Raw genomic sequence first — 17,616 nt, 5'->3', positions numbered from 1 at the left:
TTGGCAGGACCCCGCTGATGGGAAAAGGTGGCCATCCATGCTGGAGAACAGACTGAATCCTTTTCCAGTCCTTGACCTTGATCTGCCCCCCCTCCAACGAGACAGCTGCTTGGCACCATTGACTGCCCAGAATCCTAGACTGTTGGAACGGGAAGGGTCCTTTAGACCAGAGGATCATCCAGGGCAATGCTCTCGTTTCACAGGTGAGGAAACCAAGGCGCGATGAGGAGAGGCCTTTGCTCAAGGGTGTGCAACTGTGTCTTGGTGGAGTTGGGACTGTATACTAGGCTCCCTGCCTCTCTGCCCTGATCCTCGCCTCCTGGCCCCGCTGAAACTTGAGTTGAAGCGAGACAAACTCACCCTCGAGTTCCAGCCCACAGAACTGGTCAAGTATGCAGGCTCCTCCTGCCATGTGTTTCCCATCACTCCCAGCTCCTCCTAGGAGCACCCACGGCCATTCCCGGAAACATCTGTGGGCTCCAGGAGGAGAGCAGGTCGCTGATGGGAGGCAGCCTGGCATGGTGGATGGAGTAATGGACTTGGAACTGGGAGGTCTGCCTCAGATGCTTCCTAACCGTTTGACCACAGGCAAGACATAACGTTTCACAACCTTGCTCTCCTGGTCCATACGATGGAGATCACAGTTCCGGCAGGACCTATTTCACAGGGTGGTTGTGAGGAAAGCATTTTGTACCACTCGAGGCATTGGAGAAATTGGAATTAGGATAATTATGAACCTTGATCTGGGGGCCACCTCCATTTTTTTCCCCAGAACTACTTTGTGGCTCTCCCATCCAAGGGCATGTCCTGGTTTATTCTTGCTCCTAAACTCACAACTGGTTGAGGAACCAATGGGAAGAAGGAAGCCTGATGGCAAATGATGTTTCCGTGACAGGATTGACTGACTTGGTTTCTGTGATGTCATTGGTGTGGGGAACTCCCATTGTGGAAACTCCTTCCACCAATGCAGATGGTCATCTCCCCAGTAAATTGTAGAATGACTTAGTCGCCTGAGCCTTCGACACAGTGGAAAGTTAGAGAATCTGGACTCTTATCCACATGTTGCCTGTCTGTTCTTCCTACCTCTTTGACCTTAGACCTAGGTTCCACCTAGTGAGGCTTCAGCTGTCCCATCTGTAAATGAAAAGACTGGATCAGATGATCTCTGGGATCATTTCCAGCTCTGGGGTTCTGATTTCCAATCTTGTGACCTGTTTGTTAGCTGTATAGGACCCTAGGTAGGTCTACAGATGGAAGGAGACCGTAGCCACAGAGAACATGTAATCCAAACTTCTCGTGTTACAAATGGGGAAACTGAGGTGTCAAAAGCAAGATTGGAATTTCCCGATTCCAAGACCACCTTGTCACCTGCCATCTGCCACTGCCTCTCCTAGGACTACCGGACCTAACGAACCCAAGTGCTTTTTTGTAGAAAAGTGCTTTAGAAGACCAAGCACCACCTCAGTCAAGAGAGTCCTGAGTTCCCATGGAGCCACGGTACTTCCTAGCCTACCTGTTCACCTGAGGGCAGGTCACTTAACCTCTCTCTGCATGAAATCCATTTTCTCAGCTCTAAAGTGGAGATTATATTGGTACTTACCAACTAGCATTGATGTGTGCCTCAGATAGGATAATAGTTTTCATCACACTCTAAGGTTAATGGAGGCTTTCTCAGGAACCTCAGAGGGTGCTCTGGGCCACTGACAAGTTAAATCAGTTGCCTGGGGTCACAGCCGGTAGATGGCCAAGGGGGATTTAAGTCCAGGTTATCCTGGCTCCCGGGCCATGGTCTGTCCACAGGGCCACCTCGCTCTAGTCACTTCCTGCTCTTCTGGCCATTCTTGAATGAATTTGGGGGCCATACAAACCGGTCCTCTGATCGAGGTCTTTTCCCGATCTGCTCTCTCCCTGTGACCCTCCCAGCTATTTAGATGGCAATAATGTAAGACCCGGAAAAGGAAATGACAACTCCCTCCAGTATCTTTGCCAAGAAAACCTCCTAAAATGGGTCATGAAGAGTTGGACACGACTGAAAAAGGGCTGAAGGACAACAAATATACATATACACACACACTATATATACAGGTGCACATATATACATACACATATATATATAAATATATATGTATATATATGTGTGTGTGTGTGTGTATGTTGGTGCAAATATATATATATATATATATATATATATATATATATATATATAAAATATATATGCCCTGCTTTCAGAATCTTAGGGTGTCGGTACACCCACTTCCCATTCACTTGACACTATAAAGTAGCACTATAAGTTGTACATATTATTAATTTTTTTCCATTTCACAGATGAGGAAACTGAGGCTCGGGGAAATCTGGGAACTTGTCCAGGGTCAGAGGATCATAGATTTAGAGCTGAAATCATCTGGTCCAAACTCCTCATTTTCCATATGAGAAAGTGACTTGCCCAGGTGCACACAGCCAGTGAGTGACAGAGGTAACCATTTCAGGACAGTTTTCCCATCCCCAAACCCCTGTTCTTTCTCTTCTACCACAGCCAAGCAAGCTTTCTTCTCGTTTGGGTTTTGTTTTTAGTCTCGAATGGGGATTTCAGTGGTGCAGGAAGTCCCTGTGCCACGTGGACATGCAAAGCTTCTCCAGATTAACAGGAGTGAGTTTGAGTTTTAGAGAGCCACCTTGGGCCTGGAGAGATCAGGACACTTAGCTAAAGTCATACGGTCAGCGTGTGACAGAGCGGGACTTGACAGTGGTCTCCCAGGCCCTCCCCGCCTCCCCCAGTGGATGCTGCTTCCGGATCTCCTCTCCTTTGGTAGCTTTTTCCTAGCGGGGAGGGGGAAAGAGTTACTAATCCAATTAAAATGTTGAGCCGATAGGGATGGCTTTCTCTCTGTTACTGCTATCAGAGCGTGACAGAAATATTTTCCTAAATGAAAAAAAAAAAAGACATAAACACAATCTCCTTTTCGGTAGCATCTCTTTCAAGCCCTTTCTGCAGCTTCTCTCCAGCAAGTGAGCCAGCAACAGCAGAAATCTAAAGCAGGCACCTGGGAGCCCTTGATTAATCTGTCCTTGGATTGTAAACCAAGGACCCCAGGGCCCTATCGTGATGGCTTCCACCCCTCTGATGTCAGCCAGCCCCAGTGTTCCTGATGGCGAGCAGAACATGAATTACCCCAGCTAAACTCGCATTGAGTCTTCGCCCTACCTCCTCTAGCCCTGGACAGCACCAAAGGGGGTCTGCATTAACCATTCACTGCTCATGTGTACGAATGCGCCAAAGGGGGTCTGCATTAACCATTCCCTGCTCATTCGTACACATGAGCTGTTACAAAGCAACGCCCGAATCCAAAAAAGGAAAATATTATCTGCTGGGGACTGGAGCTGTCACCATCACTCCGGGTACCAGATGTTGAGCCGGGTCTATGCTGCCAGATTTCTCAGAGGCAGCTCATTCTACTTTTGGATGACTCTAATGATTGGGAAGTTTCTCCTTCCATCAAGTCCTCAATCTGCCTCTCTGCAACTTCCAACCCATTATTCTTGGTTTTGCCCTCTGGGGCCCAGTCGAACAAATCCAATCCCTCTTCCACAAAGACAGTTAGCCAAGCCTGCTTTGCCTGCTCCCTTTCCCTCTTTCCCCCTCTCAGTCTTCTCTTCTCCGGGCTAAACATCTGCAGTCCCCATCAACAGATGGCCTGGACTCAAGGACTTTCCTAACCCTGGCCGCCCTTCTGCCCACACTCCAACTTGGCAATGCCCTGCCTAAAATCGGGTACCGGGACTGGGCACAATACCCCAGACAGCATGGTTATGAAAAAGGCACTCTGGATTTTGGGGGACCTGGGCTCCAATCTCAGTTCTGCCCCCCCACCTGTGTGACCTCCTGCAAATCATATTATCTCTCTGGCCCTCAGTTTCCTCAATTGTAAGGTGAGGAGGTTGGGGGAGGAGCAGGGATCAGAAGGGCCTTCCCGGATCAGATTTTCCGAGATGTGGTCTGACTAGGGCAGAGGAGAGCAGGACTCTACTTTCTAGCCCTGTAGTGACTCTGAGCTTCCCATCCACTCAAACCCCCAGATCTCTTTTGGACAAAATACCAGCCAGCTCCTCCTTCCCACTGTACTGATGACATTGATTTTTCTGAACCAAGTCCATCCTCTTAAATCATATCTTAATCGCTTCAGCCCAATGCATTAGCCAATTGAGATCTTTTCAGGACCTGGCTCTGACATCTAGTATTTTAACTCTCCCTCCCAATTGTTGTGTCATCTGCAAATTTGATAAGCCTGGTCTTTATACCTTTATCCGATTCTATTTTTCTCTGCGTCTTCGGAATCTTATTCTCGAGCATCGCCCATCCTTCCCCTGTAGCAGTTTAGTCCAGGAACTCCCACTTTCTCCTCTGTACCGACCGAAATCTCCTTTCCCAAACCAAGTCTGAGGTTCATGCCACACTGTGCCCTGCTTTCTTTGGCTCAGTCACAAACTCTGGGAGGAAATGGTCCCCTCAAAGTTTCCCTCATTCTCACCCTGGCAACTAAATCCTCCCAGTTTTATAGTATAGATTTTTCCCTTGTTGATTCCACTCCTTTTTGAAAAATGAAATTATCACTAGGGCAAGTCAAAAAGTTATTAGCTGCCCTGCTTTTGGCAGAGAGAGAGAGTTCCAGCAGATGTGTGGATAATGGAAGTCCCCCATCGCCGATATATCACGCCTCTGAGCCAGGCTTGTGATGTGCTTCCTGACCTCATAGATTTCTCTTCATTCCAGGTGATCTGTAGCATACGGGATGACCAAATTGCCTCTATTTCTCCTCCCACTGATCTTAACCCAAGTGCTCTTCCATTCTTCCAAACCCGGTCTGGTTACTAGATTTGCTCACACAAGTTTGCCTTCTTAATGTATGATGCTTACAGTCCTCCCCCTCACCACCACACACACACACACACACACACACACACACACACACACACACACCCCACTGCCACTTTTTTTTATAAGGAATACCGCATTTGGAGTCCCATTCCATTCCTGGGCCTCCTCCCACTATGTCTCAGAGATACCCATAAGGTCAGTCAGCACAAAGACCTCTTCCTCTTGCCCGTCGCCTAAACTTTGGGCACTGATGTACAAACATTTGCATCCAGGCTTTTACTCTAGCTCCCTTCTTGGGTTTTGTCTCCTCTGAACTGCTGGTTTTCTCAATAGCTATTCTTCGTACACTGCAGCTTCTCTCGGTGGTTGATGGACCGAGGACAGAGTTTCCTCCCTCCCTCCTCGTTCCCACCGTCTCCTTCTCAGTTTAAAACCTCTCTAGGACACAGGGTGATACCAGATCCCTTTGGCGGATGGAACTCCCCCGAAACACAGAACTCCGGGGCAGAGGGTCACGTCCAGCCGGCTAGACACTCGGGCCAGCTGGTCCTCCTCCTCCTGCTTCCCCAATGTCGCTTTCTCCTGCAGTGCAGCAGCTATCTGTGCTGTCCGCTTTGGTCTAGGGACACAGACACTTTCCTTCTTCTCTTTTCCTTTTCCTCATCCACCAAGCTAGATACCACAGAGGGTAGCTACGGTGTCAGAGAAGAAATACCGAGGACCGGGAGAGGAGTGACCGGCTCCCCTGGCATATGGCTGGACACTGCTGCGGCTCACAGATCCTGTTGCCCCCGTGTCTCCATCCTCCCCTGGGGACGTGTCATCCCCTAGTCACCTTCCCTGCGCTGTCCTATGTCCGGCAGCATCTTTCTTTCATTCCTTCTTCCCATCTTCCTTCCTCTCTGTAAAAAGAAAATATTTTCCCGGTGTCTTTTGTTCTGTAGCACTACCATTTCTGGAGCTCACCGTGGCCATTCCCCTTCTCGCCCCCTAAGCAGACCTTCCCTTTTAGCAAAGAAAGAGAGTTGAGCAAAACCCAAACAAACCCAAACACGGAAAACCAGTCACTGGGGTGACCCTGTTGGGTGATGTGGGTGACATTTTGCTCTTTCGGCCCCCATCTCTGCTGTTCCAAGGAGCTCCTTTTCCTTAACTATTCTCTGGGTCTCCTCTAGGGCTCGGGTGTTTTGCTTTGCCTTGCTTGGAATTGGATTTTCACTCAGTGCTCCTCTATTTACATATACAATGAGTACATGGGTACTCATTGTATATTGTTCTGATTCAGCTTGGTTCTGTCTTTTTGTAAATTGATGGATAATTTGGGTCTTTACATAACCAGTTTGGGATATAGCCTTTCACCTAGCCAGTGAGTCATTCCTTGTAACAAAAAATGAACCCCAGTTTACATCAAAGCAAAAGGTGTGTGTGTGTGTGTGTTTCTGTGTTGGGGCGGGGAACAATTCAGCAAAACTAGGCAACACATCAAATGAACCTGACAGAACACACCCTGTTGGGACCCCCAGACCCTCGCCTCTGCCAAGAAGGCAAGAAGGTAGAGCTTCTCATCTCTTCTCAGCCAGCTTGGGATCATGAGCAAATAAATGGAAGCTGGCTGAGGGCAGGCGCCGAGCCATGTTTGACTTTGTTTCCCCAGCGTCCAGCAAACGTGGGCGCTTAAGTGCTCGCCGCTGGCTTGCTCCCTGCTAACTCTGCCCCGTTCTCCTTGCGTTGGCGTTTTTCTCCCCCTGCGCGTGCCGCTCTCCCGAGCCTGTTTCCAGCCGCCTCGCCCCGCTTCCCCGTCTCCATCATATTCCCCGGCCCCGGGAGGCCGGTAACATCGCTCCCTCGGGGTCCCCATTCCCCCGGGCGGCCAGTAACGTCCCTCCCCGCTGGGGTTCCCATTCCCCGGCCGCTCGGCAGCCACTGGGTTCCCGGCTCTGGACGCCGGAGAAGCGCCGCTCGCAATCTCTGGGCGCGTCGGGGAGCTTTTCTTTGTGTCCCTGCTCTCCTCGGGGTAGGGAAGCCAGGCTCGCTCTGGCTGTGCTCCGGGAGGAAATGGCTGTCTACTGCGTGCTCTCTGCTCCCTTCCCTGGAACTGGCGTTATGGAATCTTCTCCTTCTCCCCCGACTCGGGGACCGTTTCTCCTTCCATCCCAAGTGCGGCGCCTCTGCTTCTCAGCCTGGCAAATGTTCACTGAAAGACCCCTCCCCTTCGACGCCCCCCGCCGCCTCTCCCCCTCCCCCCCGCTGCTCCCCGCTGCAGCTTCCCCCCCACACCCCCCCCCCGGTTTGCTGATAATTCTACAGTTCTAGGAAATGAAGAAGTCAGTGTGCGTTTAGCATTTAAAGTACCACGGGAGGGGGGGGGGGGGGGAGAGGGGGAGAAAGAAAAAGAAAAAAAAAAAAACCAAGCCGGTGTGTAAATGAGTCTCGGCTTTGAGCCGCGTCTACACAATCCAGCCGGCTCGGTTTTGTTGTTTACATCACAAGACCCTAAGATCAAAGATATGGAGACGGCAGGTCAATTCACTGCAATGCAGAGAAAAAGAGTCCTGGTTTGGTGTTGGCCATCAGAAGCCATGTAGTCTAACCGGGGGCGCCTTCTGAAAATGGGGCGCCCACCACGGAACACGGCACCCCGGCTGGGAGCCGACCGGGACGGAACACCACAGCACATCGCCTCCTTATTCCCGGAAGCTCTGTGTGTGTGTGTGTGTGTGTGTGTGTGTGTGTTGTGTGTGTGTGAAGCTCCAGATCTCAGTTTCCCTTTTTTTTTTTTTTTTGGCCGGGGGGGGGGGGGGGGGGGGGGGTGGTAAGGAGGCTGCCATATCACCCCACTGATTCTTGTGGAGCTTTCGGTCCAGCGAGCCTCTCAGATCTTTTTCTGGTTAGCTGACCAGATCTTGCCCGTCCTGGAGCAGAGAAGTGAATTGATTGAACCCCAGCAGAATACTTCCACTGCTCATTTTTGAGTTGCGGCTAAGTCGCTCAAGACGATGACGTTCTCTCCTGGTTCCCAGGGAGTCAACCTGTTGCGGCTCACTGGCAGGCAGGGCTCCTAAGCCGTCAGCCTGCCTGCTCTCGATTTCCAAAGCCGGCCTTTGAGTCAGCTCGGAACCCGACTGCAGATGGACGGGACCTGCTTCCCGGGCTGCTGGGTCTGTTTCATTATCTTTAGAGGCAGTTCTTTTGTTTTCAGACGATCTTTGTTTTCAAATCGACCCCCTCCGCCCCTCCTCCCCATAGAACCTTCCCTTGCTACCAAGATTTAAAATGAGAAAAGAAAAGGAAAAAAAAAAAGGCAGCTCAGCCCAAACCCCACACAGCAGTTGGTTTCCTAATATTGTGGATATTGTATGTACTGTGTATATAAGATCACATACCTCTGGACCCCCACCTCTTCTCCACTTTCTCGTCCTTCTCTGCACAAGCAGAGAGCCAACGTTCTGAAGTGACAAGGCCAGTAGGTTTGGAGTCAGGAGACTCGGGGTGGACCCTGGCTCTCACTGCATAGGGTTCTGACTCTGGGCGAGCCATTTCACTGCCGTGAGCCTCGGTTTGGTCAGCTACAAGAAAGCCTCGGGAAGGAGGAGAGAGTGCTGGAGGGAGAGAAAAGATCTCAGTTAAGATCCCTGGTAACCACCTGTGTGACCCTGAGCAGATTTCCCTTCCCTACTGTGTGCCTCGGTTTCCTTCTCTGTCCAGTGGGGATGACCGTGATGATGCTCTCTGGGTCCTCCCTCTCTCATTCATGATCCCGTGGGCCGGCTCAGAGGTTTTTAGGAGGAAAGCACTTTGTAAACTTTTAAAATGCTCCTGAAAAGCCAGCTATTATAAGTAACAGCTTAATTATTGTTATTACAGATGATTATCACGAAGGTTAATAACAGCAATTAGCCCTCAAAATGTGGATCGACAAAAGAATTACTGGGGGACTCTGGGTCGAAGAATATTTTAGAAAATAAGCGTGGCGAGCTGTCCGAGGCTAGAACCATAGGAACAGACCAGATGTTCGGCCGGCCAACAGACCAGATGTTTTGCTGCTACTTGATAAAAATGAGTCATGAAGTGGAACCTATTGGCATAGTGGGGCCACTCAGCAGAAACTGCAAAAACATACACAGAAAAAAATAAACAGGTTTGTCCATTAGCAGAGGAGCTCGGGGGCCTGTGGAAAGCGAAGGACATCAAAGGAAAATCAGCAACTGGGATAGTCATCTTATGGAGCTGAGGCCCTTTTCTGGGCCGGTGGCAATTCCAGGTCCTTGCCATCTCTCCGAAGGTTGTCAGCAGATCAAGTCCACGCTCACGTCTTAGGCACCTAGGACACAGACTGTGTCCCCCGGCTCTGGGCCCAGGATACTGATATGAAAAAATGACAGGCCCTGGTCCCGAGCTAGGGCTCCACATAGTCCACAGAGGATCAGGGAATTTGCAGTGAAAAGGGACCATTTAGTACAAACTCTTTCTCTCTCTCTCTCTCTCTCTCTCTCTCTCTCTCTCTCTCTCTCTCTCTCCTCCCTCCCTCCCTCCCTCTCTCTCTCTCTCCCTCCCTCTCTCTCTCTCTCGCCCTTTTTTTTAAACAGATGTAGAAACTGAGGCTGGGGAGGTGAAGTCACACATCAGATCCGAGAAGGAACCACAGAGGCTCTCTGCTCCAGTCCTCTTCTTGGACAGATGAGGAAACTGAGGCACAGAGAACCTAGGTGATTTACCCAAGGTGACACACATCATCGATGCTAAAAGTGGGCTCGGAATCTAGAACCTGTTTCCCAAGTCCAGATGATTTCAGCAGCTCACCCTGACCCCTAGATAGCTAAAATCCAAACACAAGGTCAAGAGCCATGAGCGAAGGAGAGAGCCTTGGAGCTTGCAGCCTTAGAGGAGGAATTCGAGAGGGCGGGGACGGAAGGGACTATGGTCATTGCTGAGTGATGATAACCCTTAGAGAAATCGGGTACGCCTCCTATAGGAAGCCTTTCCTGATCTCCCGTTCGCAGGGCTCACTCTCTCCCTGTCTCTCCTCTCGTTCACACTCTCCCTCTCCCTCTCTCTCTCTCTCTCTCTCTCTCTCTCTCTGTCCCTTTCTCCTTCTCTCTCTCCTTTTTCCCAGCTAGCCCGAACCGATCGCACTCGAGCCCCTCCTGAGAGCCAGCTTCCTGGGGAGCCCCGCTTCTGCCCCTGCGGTGGGCTCCCCACCCGCCGGTGCCCCCGGAGCGGCCGGGACTTCCAGGCTCTTTGAGAGAAGGGGAGCCGGAGGCGGGAGCGAGCCCTTCCAGCCGGGGACTGAGCCGCCTGAGACAGAGGCACCGCTCGAGCTGAGCTGCGAAGGAAGGGAGGCTTTCAACAGGCAGAGGTGAGGACGCAGCCAACCGGGGGTCGGGGGAGACCGCGGTGGAGGGCGGGATGCGAATGCGCCGGGCGGGGGGCGGCTGCCGCCGCCTCGATGTACGCTCAGTGAATGGGAAAAAAGACTGGCAAACCCTCGGGAGACGTTTCCCGTGCTAGCCCAGCTAAGGGCGGGCGGGCGGGCGAGCGGGCACCTGGCTCGCCCGAAGCTTCGCCCGCGGCGTCGCTCTCCAAGAGCAGCCGCTAAGTTGGAGAGGGACTGCAATGTGCCCGTGCACCCTGCTACCTGCCGCGACTCTCGAGGTGTTCCAGCTGTGTGGTCGCGGAGACCGCCCTCAACCTCTCTGAGCAGCCCACAACTTCTAAGGCGGTAAATCGGGGTGGGGGGCGCGTGGGAGATCAGCCTCGGCGGAGGGGATTTCTGCTCTGGTGAAATCCAAGTTCCTTAATGTATTTGCCGGCTCTCCAGAGGCGCCTCGGTCTAATCTAGGCTCGCATCTAATCCAACCTGCTCATTTTTACAGAGGGGGAAACTGAGGCCCGGGCAAGAGCAAGGGAATGTCTCGCGCCGAGCTCCCCTAGGTAGCGAGTGGTGGAGCCGAGGTTTGAACTAAGGTTCGGTCGGTTGTTGTTTTCGCTGCGCTGCCTTCCTGCCTCTTAAAAACCCCCTCCCAGGTTGGAGAGCAATGGAGTTGGGGGGGGGGGGGATTCTGGCTCGGCGGAGGGGCTAGCCGTAGCGGAGGCGCGCTCGATCCTTGGGAGATTGTGCGAACGCCGATGATCAATATGTATGAGGCAATCCAGTTGTTTTCATCTTGTTTGTAATAGAGTGATTGGGAGGAGAATAGATCATCAGAGGCTAAAGAGAAAGGTCTCGGGGAAGGAGCCTCGGCTCTGGAAGGCGGAAGCCTCGGGTTCAAATTCGCCCCCCATTAGCTGGGTGACCTTGGCCAAGCCTTCAGCCTCCTTGGCCCTCGGTCTCCTCCCCTGTAAAGTGTGTGCGTCTTCACAACATGACAAATGTGGAAATATGTTCGATGTGGTCGTGCGCCGATACTCTAGCTCGGACGGCTCGCGCTCCCGGGGAGAGGCGAGAGGAAGGAGGGACAAGGAAATGGGAAGCAAAAGCTTATCAATGTCAAAAACTAAGAAATACCATTCAAAAAATAAAGCGTGTCTATGGGGAGGAATGGTCTGGGAGGTCCCTCCCCGCTCTGAAGCTGGGAGCCTTGGGAACATAAGACCCCAACTGAAATCGTGCCTCTGACCTAAGGTCTGCCGTGTGACTCCAGGCAAAATTTTACCCCTCTGAGCCGAAGCTTCCCCGTGGTATAAAATGGGGTTAATAATGCCCGCGGTACCTTCCTGGCGAGGCTATTGTGGGGCTCGGTGAGAAAATGACCGTAAAATACTCTGTCCACCGCTATGCCAGCATCGGCCGGCATTCTTCTCATCAGGGGATTTCGGGCTGGAAGGGACCTCGGGGACCCTCTAAGTCTCAAGCCCCTCCTGGTCTCCCGGCTGTAGCATTTGAGACCCCCTGAGAATCAGGCAGGGAAAATGAGGGAAGAGGCTGACTTGAGGTTACCCCGAGAGCTAGTGCCCGCCGAGTTTCGGGAGGAGAAGTGACCCAAGATTTGCTGAAAATCACACAGGTTGTAGGGGTTTTGGGGAGGGGGAGAGGGACTTGTTCAAGGTCACTCAGGTAGTCAATAGCACAGGGAGTATTTTAAATGCAAGCAGGGATTTTAATTTACAAGTCAGCTTACCCTGTCTATGGGAATTGGGCGAGAGAGAGAAAAACAGAGACAGAGACAGAGAGAGGAAGAAAGGAGGAAAGGAGGAAAGAAAGAAAGAAAGAAAGAAAGAAAGAAAGAAAGAAAGAAAGAAAGAAAGAAAGAAAGAAAGAAAGAAAGAAAGAAAGAAAGAAAGAGAAAGAAAAAGAAAGAAAGGAGGAAAGAAAGAAAGAAAAAGAAAGAAAGGAGGAAAGAAAGAAAGAAAAGGGGAAAGAAAGGAGGAAAGAAAGAAAGAAGAAGAAAGGAGACAGAAAAGAAGGAAGGAAGGCAGTAAAACAAAAGGAAGGAAGGGAAAAAAGAAAGAAAAGAAGGCAGAAAAAGAAAGGAAGAAGGAAAAGAGAGAAAGAAAGAGAAGAAGGAAAAGAGAGAGAGAAAGAAAAGGAAGGGAGAAAAGAAGGAAGAAAAAGGAAGACAGAAAAAGAAAGGAAGGAAGGAAGAAAAGAAGAAAAAGGAAAAAAGGAAGGGAGGGAAAGAAAGAAAGAAAAAGGAAGAAAGAAAGGAATTAGAAGGAAGAGAGAAAGAAAAAAGAAAGAAAGAAAGGAGAGAAAGAAAATGAGAAAGAGAAAAAGACAGAAATGAAGAGAGGAAGCGAGAAAGACACATAGAGTGAGAGAGAAAGAAAATGAGAAAGAGAAAAAGACAGAAAGGAAGAGAGGAAGCGAGAAAGACAGATAGAGTGAGAGAGAAAGAAAATGAGAAAGAAAGAAAAGAGAGAAAGAAAATGAGAAAGAGAAAAAGACAGAAAGGAAGAGAGGAAGCGAGAAAGACACATAGAGTGAGAGAGAAAGAAAATGAGAAAGAAAGAAAAGAGAGAAAGAAAATGAGAAAGAGAAAAAGACAGAAAGGAAGAGAGGAAGCGAGAAAGACACATAGAGTGAGAGAGAAAGAAAATGAGAAAGAAAGAAAAGAGAGACAGAAAATGAGAAAGAAAGAAGAGAAAGAAAATGAGAAAGAAAGAAGAGAAAGAAAATGAGAAAGAAAAAAGAGGTGGAAAGGTAGGAAAATGGCTCGGAGCCCCGATTTTTAAAAGGACCCAATTTTTCCTTCAAGTAAAACCCAATGAGACCCCCTCGCTCCCTCCTTCCTCTGTCCAGGACCCGAATGCGGGTAAGTCTTTCCTCACACTGACAGCAGGGCTGTCGCTGCCAAGACCCAGACGCTGTCATTGCCGAGGTGGGCTAGAGCCGAGGCTACCTCTCCGGGAAGCACAGAAAGGGCAGCGGCGGGAGGCGCGGCTCCCCGAGCCCGGGCTCCGCCATCCCCGAGCCGTCGCCAGAGGCTACCTGCCCCAGCAAGGAAACGGCGGCCGTCGGCTTCGAGAGCCGCCCCTGCGAGCGGGGGGCGAGCCCCCAGCCGCCCGAGCCGCCGACCCGCTCGGCTCTCGCGGCGGCTCCGCGGCTCCCGGGGGAGGGGGGGGGGGGGAACGGGGCAGCCCCCGGCCGTCGAAGGAAGCCGCGCGGCTACCGGGGGAAGATGTGACGGGCTTTTCGTATTTTTCAGCCTCCAGCCTGCCTGCCATCCTCGAGGGATAAGGAGCGAGGAGGAGGAAGAAGAGGAGGAGGAGGGCGTCTTTTTTCCTGGGCGTTAAGAGACGAGCGAAGCCGAGCGGCCAGCGGGGCATCAACAGGTAACGCATTTCTCTTAAGTCCTCAGGGGAAAGAGCGGCCGCTGTGGCTGTGGCGCAGGCTGAGGGCGCGGGAGGGCTGCTAGCGCCGGGCGCGGGAGGGCTGCTAGCATCCGTTACGGGAGAGAGCCCGATCTCCAGGTAGAGCTGGCGTTGGGAGCGCACGTCGCTCTTCCAAAGGGTCACGGGAACTAGTCGCCTGTGCTGCTGGGAACTGTTCGCCTCTTTTCCCATCGCCTCTGTCTTTCTCATCTGCTGAAATGTAACTAGCCGTTCTCTCTGCACTCTTATTCCACTCCATTAGGTGAGCGTGGAGCGTTTCCTTTTGTACCTGACGGTTTTTTCCCTTTTTCTTCTGCTTACCCTTTTTGCCCCCGCTATACAGGGTCCCTCCCGCCGGCCACGCGGGGCTCGGCCGGGGTCCCGGTGGCGCGGACCTCCCCCCCTCGCCGGCTAATTGCCCCCCAGGGGAAGAACAGCTGCTCCCCAGCTGTCAGTGGCTCCTTCTTCATTTTTACCACTTTCCCCCTACATTTGGCAGTGTGTGTCTTCCCTGCATTCTTCAGTTGGTGCCGTTCTAATGAGAAAGCAAGAAATCGATGTGAGCCAGCGTTCCAGTTAGAGCTGGTCTCCATGGTAAACTGCTCTACTGTACCAGAAGAGAAAAAGGCAAGTTAAAGCTGTTAAGCGAGGAGAGCATATGTGGGCTGCTGCTTTTTCCCTCGATAACTGATGCGCCGTGACCACGGTGTCGATTGAATTCATCTCGGAGACTCGCCCGGGCCCCGGGGGCTTCGCCTCGGCGAGAGACCCCTCTCGGGAAAGGGGGCCATCGGAAGAGGTAAAGGCCGTTTCCCACGCGCGAATGACTCTCCCCACACATTTGTTCAGGCCTGCCCCATAAACGCTCCACTCCCCTTCGCACCTCAGCTGAAAATTGGCATGGAAAAGGCATCCTCTGGCATCTGAGGTCATCCACAGAGCCCTTCGTCAGACCCCGATCTCGGTGGAGGCACGGGAGATAAGACCCGGCAACCATGTCTCTGTCCCAGGAACTCGGTAATTCCACCCGTCTCTCCGGAGACCCCGGCAACGGCGGCCGTGGCGGCGGAGGGAACGGCAGCCTCGGCGGCGGCGGCGCCAACGGCAGCGCCGACGGCGGCAACGGCACCGCCGGCGGCGAGGGGCACTCCATGATCGGCCTCTTCCACTGCATAGTCCGAATCTCCCTCCTGTCCTCCTTCGTCTGCGTCTCCCTCCTGGGTAACACCCTGCTGCTGATGGTGTTCCATCGGAAGCCTCAGCTGCTGCAGGTCGCCAACCGCTTCATCCTCAACCTCCTCATCTCGGATCTGCTCCAGACGGCCGTGGTCATGCCCTGGGTGGTGGCGGGCTCCCTGCCTTCCTTCTGGCCCCTGAGTGAAAACGCGTGCACGATCATGATCACCCTGATGCATCTCTTCGCCTACACCTCTATCAACACCATCATCGTGGTGTCCATCGACCGGTACCTGTCCATCATCTATCCTCTGTCCTACCCCAACAAGATGACCACCCTGTGGGGAGGGATGTTCATCCTCAGCACCTGGGTCTTCAGTCTGATCCAGAGCGCCCCCCCTGCCATCGGATGGGGGGAGATCGCCTTCGACAAGGACAGCTCTCTCTGCGTGGTCCTCTGGAACACGAGCCCCTCTTACACCGCCCTCAACATCCTGCTGTCCTTCATCGGCCCGGTGGCCATCCTGGTGGGGTGCTACGGGATGGTGTTCCAGGCGGCCCGGAGGCAGAACGCCCTGGTGCATCCCGTGAGGCCCCGGGGCTTTCAGGAAATGTTGGAGGAGAGCAACTTGGGCGGAGAGGAGCCTAGCGAGGAAGAGGAGGAAGACGGCGACGCCATCATCCCGATCCCTCGCACGTTCCAGGCCAGCCCCAAGAGGTGCTCCGCCAAGCCCAAGCCTTACCACTGCAAGGCCGCCCGGGTGATCTTCGTCATCATCGCCTCCTTCATCCTGTGCGTCGGACCTTACTGTTTCCTGGCCGCCGTGTCGGCCGCGGTGGGAGCGGCCCCTCCTTGGGTCAACTCCTGTATATTCCTGCTCTTCTTCCTGCAGTGCTGCCTCCATCCTTACACCTATGGTTACATGCACAAAAGCATCAAGAAGGAGCTCACCGTAGCCTTGCTCGGGCTCTTCTGCAAGAAGCCGCCCCGGGGACAGGACTCCAGCACCGAAAACAACTTTGCCATGACCATGACCATGACCGAGAGCAGGGCCTTCCCTTCCCACTTCTCTCTGACCTCGGCCTGGAAGTCCTAGATTTCCGGCCGTCACCGGAACTGGGTCCCGGTCCGGCTGGACGCGGGCAAAGACGATCACGGACAATTCGTTACCTCTGTACAGTTAATTAGTAGAGTAAGAATGGAGGAGGCCGGGGGGTGGACAACTCGGACGCTGTGAGAAAAGAACTTTGGGATTCTGAGCGGGACTTTCTCCACCCCCCCATCCCCAACTCCTCCAACCTTCACCCCCACCTCCAAGATATTTAAACACCAAATCATTAGATTTAGATCATCAGAGACTGATTCCATCTCGGAACTGTGCTCAGTATCGTTGCCCACTCCCGGAGTTACGTCGTGTCTGCTCGGGTTCCCTTAGAGGAACTTGGGATGGAACGCGAGGACTTTGAGTAGCCGGGACCCCGGTGGGCATTCAATGGCTACGTGCTGCCGGAGAAACCAGAGGTCAGATTCCTCACTAGTCCGGGTGAACTTTTCTTTCCAGGGCTTTTGAAATCGGCCCAAAGGGCCAACCGTGGAAGAAGGCCACTGAGTCACGACTCAGTGTGGGGATGGCATCCGGGGAAGGTTTCAGGAAGCTCTGGCAACATCCGACAGAGTGGACAAAGATCCCAGGACATACCTGAAATGGGAGGCTTGTCCACCAAAAACGGGGAGGGAGGGAAGCACAACCATCAGATCTCATTTCACGTTGTCTTGTTTTTGTGGAATGGGTAAGGCTTTAAGGTCGTGCCCTAAAAAATAGGAAATCTGGAGACATCCCCCAGGGGGTTTTCTTGACTAATATCTCCTATTTCCTATTTCAATGAGGTCGGAAAGAAAAACGCTTCAGTGTTTCTCCTTTTTGACTTCATTTAGTGAACTTAGAGATACAAAAAAACTGAATTTTAAAATAAGCCTAAGTTAAACCTTCTCTGCCGGTCCCTTCTGTTTCAGAAAACAGGCACTTCTACTAACGCGGCCCCTGACGTGAACTGGACAGGGCCAGGGCCCTGCATTGTTGGCACTGCCCACGAGAATGATGAGACTCTCATTTAAAAAAAAAAAAAACGTGATTTGGTGACTGTGCCATCACAAATATGAACTGAGAGAGGTAAAGGGGGGGGGCAGGCCTGGGAAAGAAACTCAAAGGGTGCCCAACTGTCACAAAGGGGGAGGCCAAGGCTTCTTCCATGCATGCCCAGCTGTTTTCTTCCTCCCGCAGAGCTCCTAATAGCCTCCAAGCTCCCAGCAGGTAAGGGAGAGAGAGGAGGGAGCCTGAAATGACATCGGAGGGGAAAGTATGACATTCCCTGGTGAGTAACTAATGTTATAGCACCACATAGATGGTATGCTTAGCAAATTTGCAGCTGGCACCAAACTCTGAGAACCAACATGTTGTACAGCAAAGTCAGGCTACAAAAAGCTCCTGACAGACAAAAAGATGGGTCTCAATCCAATCTGAGGAACTGTAGTAGAGATTCATGGCAAATCTTATGCCTGGATTAAAAAAAAAAAACCATCTATAAGTCCAAGAGCGGAGGGGTTGTGGTGGCTAACGGACCGTTCCTTGGAAAAAGATGTGGGGATTTTAGTCAACTCCAAGCTCCACATGAGCCCACAAGGGGATGTGGCCATTAAAACTTCTAACCTTAGGGGCTACGGTCAGGACCGGAGGAGTTATCCTACCGTTGTTCTC

The 17,616-nt window shown here is 52.2% G+C and overlaps 1 protein-coding gene across 1 annotated transcript; it reads left to right on the top strand.

Moving 5' to 3' along the window:
• Positions 1-9,961: 9,961 nt before the first annotated feature.
• Positions 9,962-16,914, top strand: GPR101 (G protein-coupled receptor 101). Its single transcript, XM_031944653.1, has 3 exons — positions 9,962-10,229; positions 13,519-13,645; positions 14,028-16,914. Exon 3 carries the CDS (start codon positions 14,680-14,682, stop codon positions 15,955-15,957), a length of 1,278 nt encoding a protein of 425 aa, XP_031800513.1. The 5' UTR covers positions 9,962-10,229; positions 13,519-13,645; positions 14,028-14,679; the 3' UTR covers positions 15,958-16,914.
• The last annotated feature ends 702 nt before the right edge of the window (positions 16,915-17,616 follow it).

The sequence above is a fragment of the Sarcophilus harrisii genome, chromosome X, assembly GCF_902635505.1.
Source record: "Sarcophilus harrisii chromosome X, mSarHar1.11, whole genome shotgun sequence".
NCBI lineage: Eukaryota > Metazoa > Chordata > Mammalia > Dasyuromorphia > Dasyuridae > Sarcophilus > Sarcophilus harrisii.
This window is presented reverse-complemented; position numbering and strand designations above follow the sequence as displayed.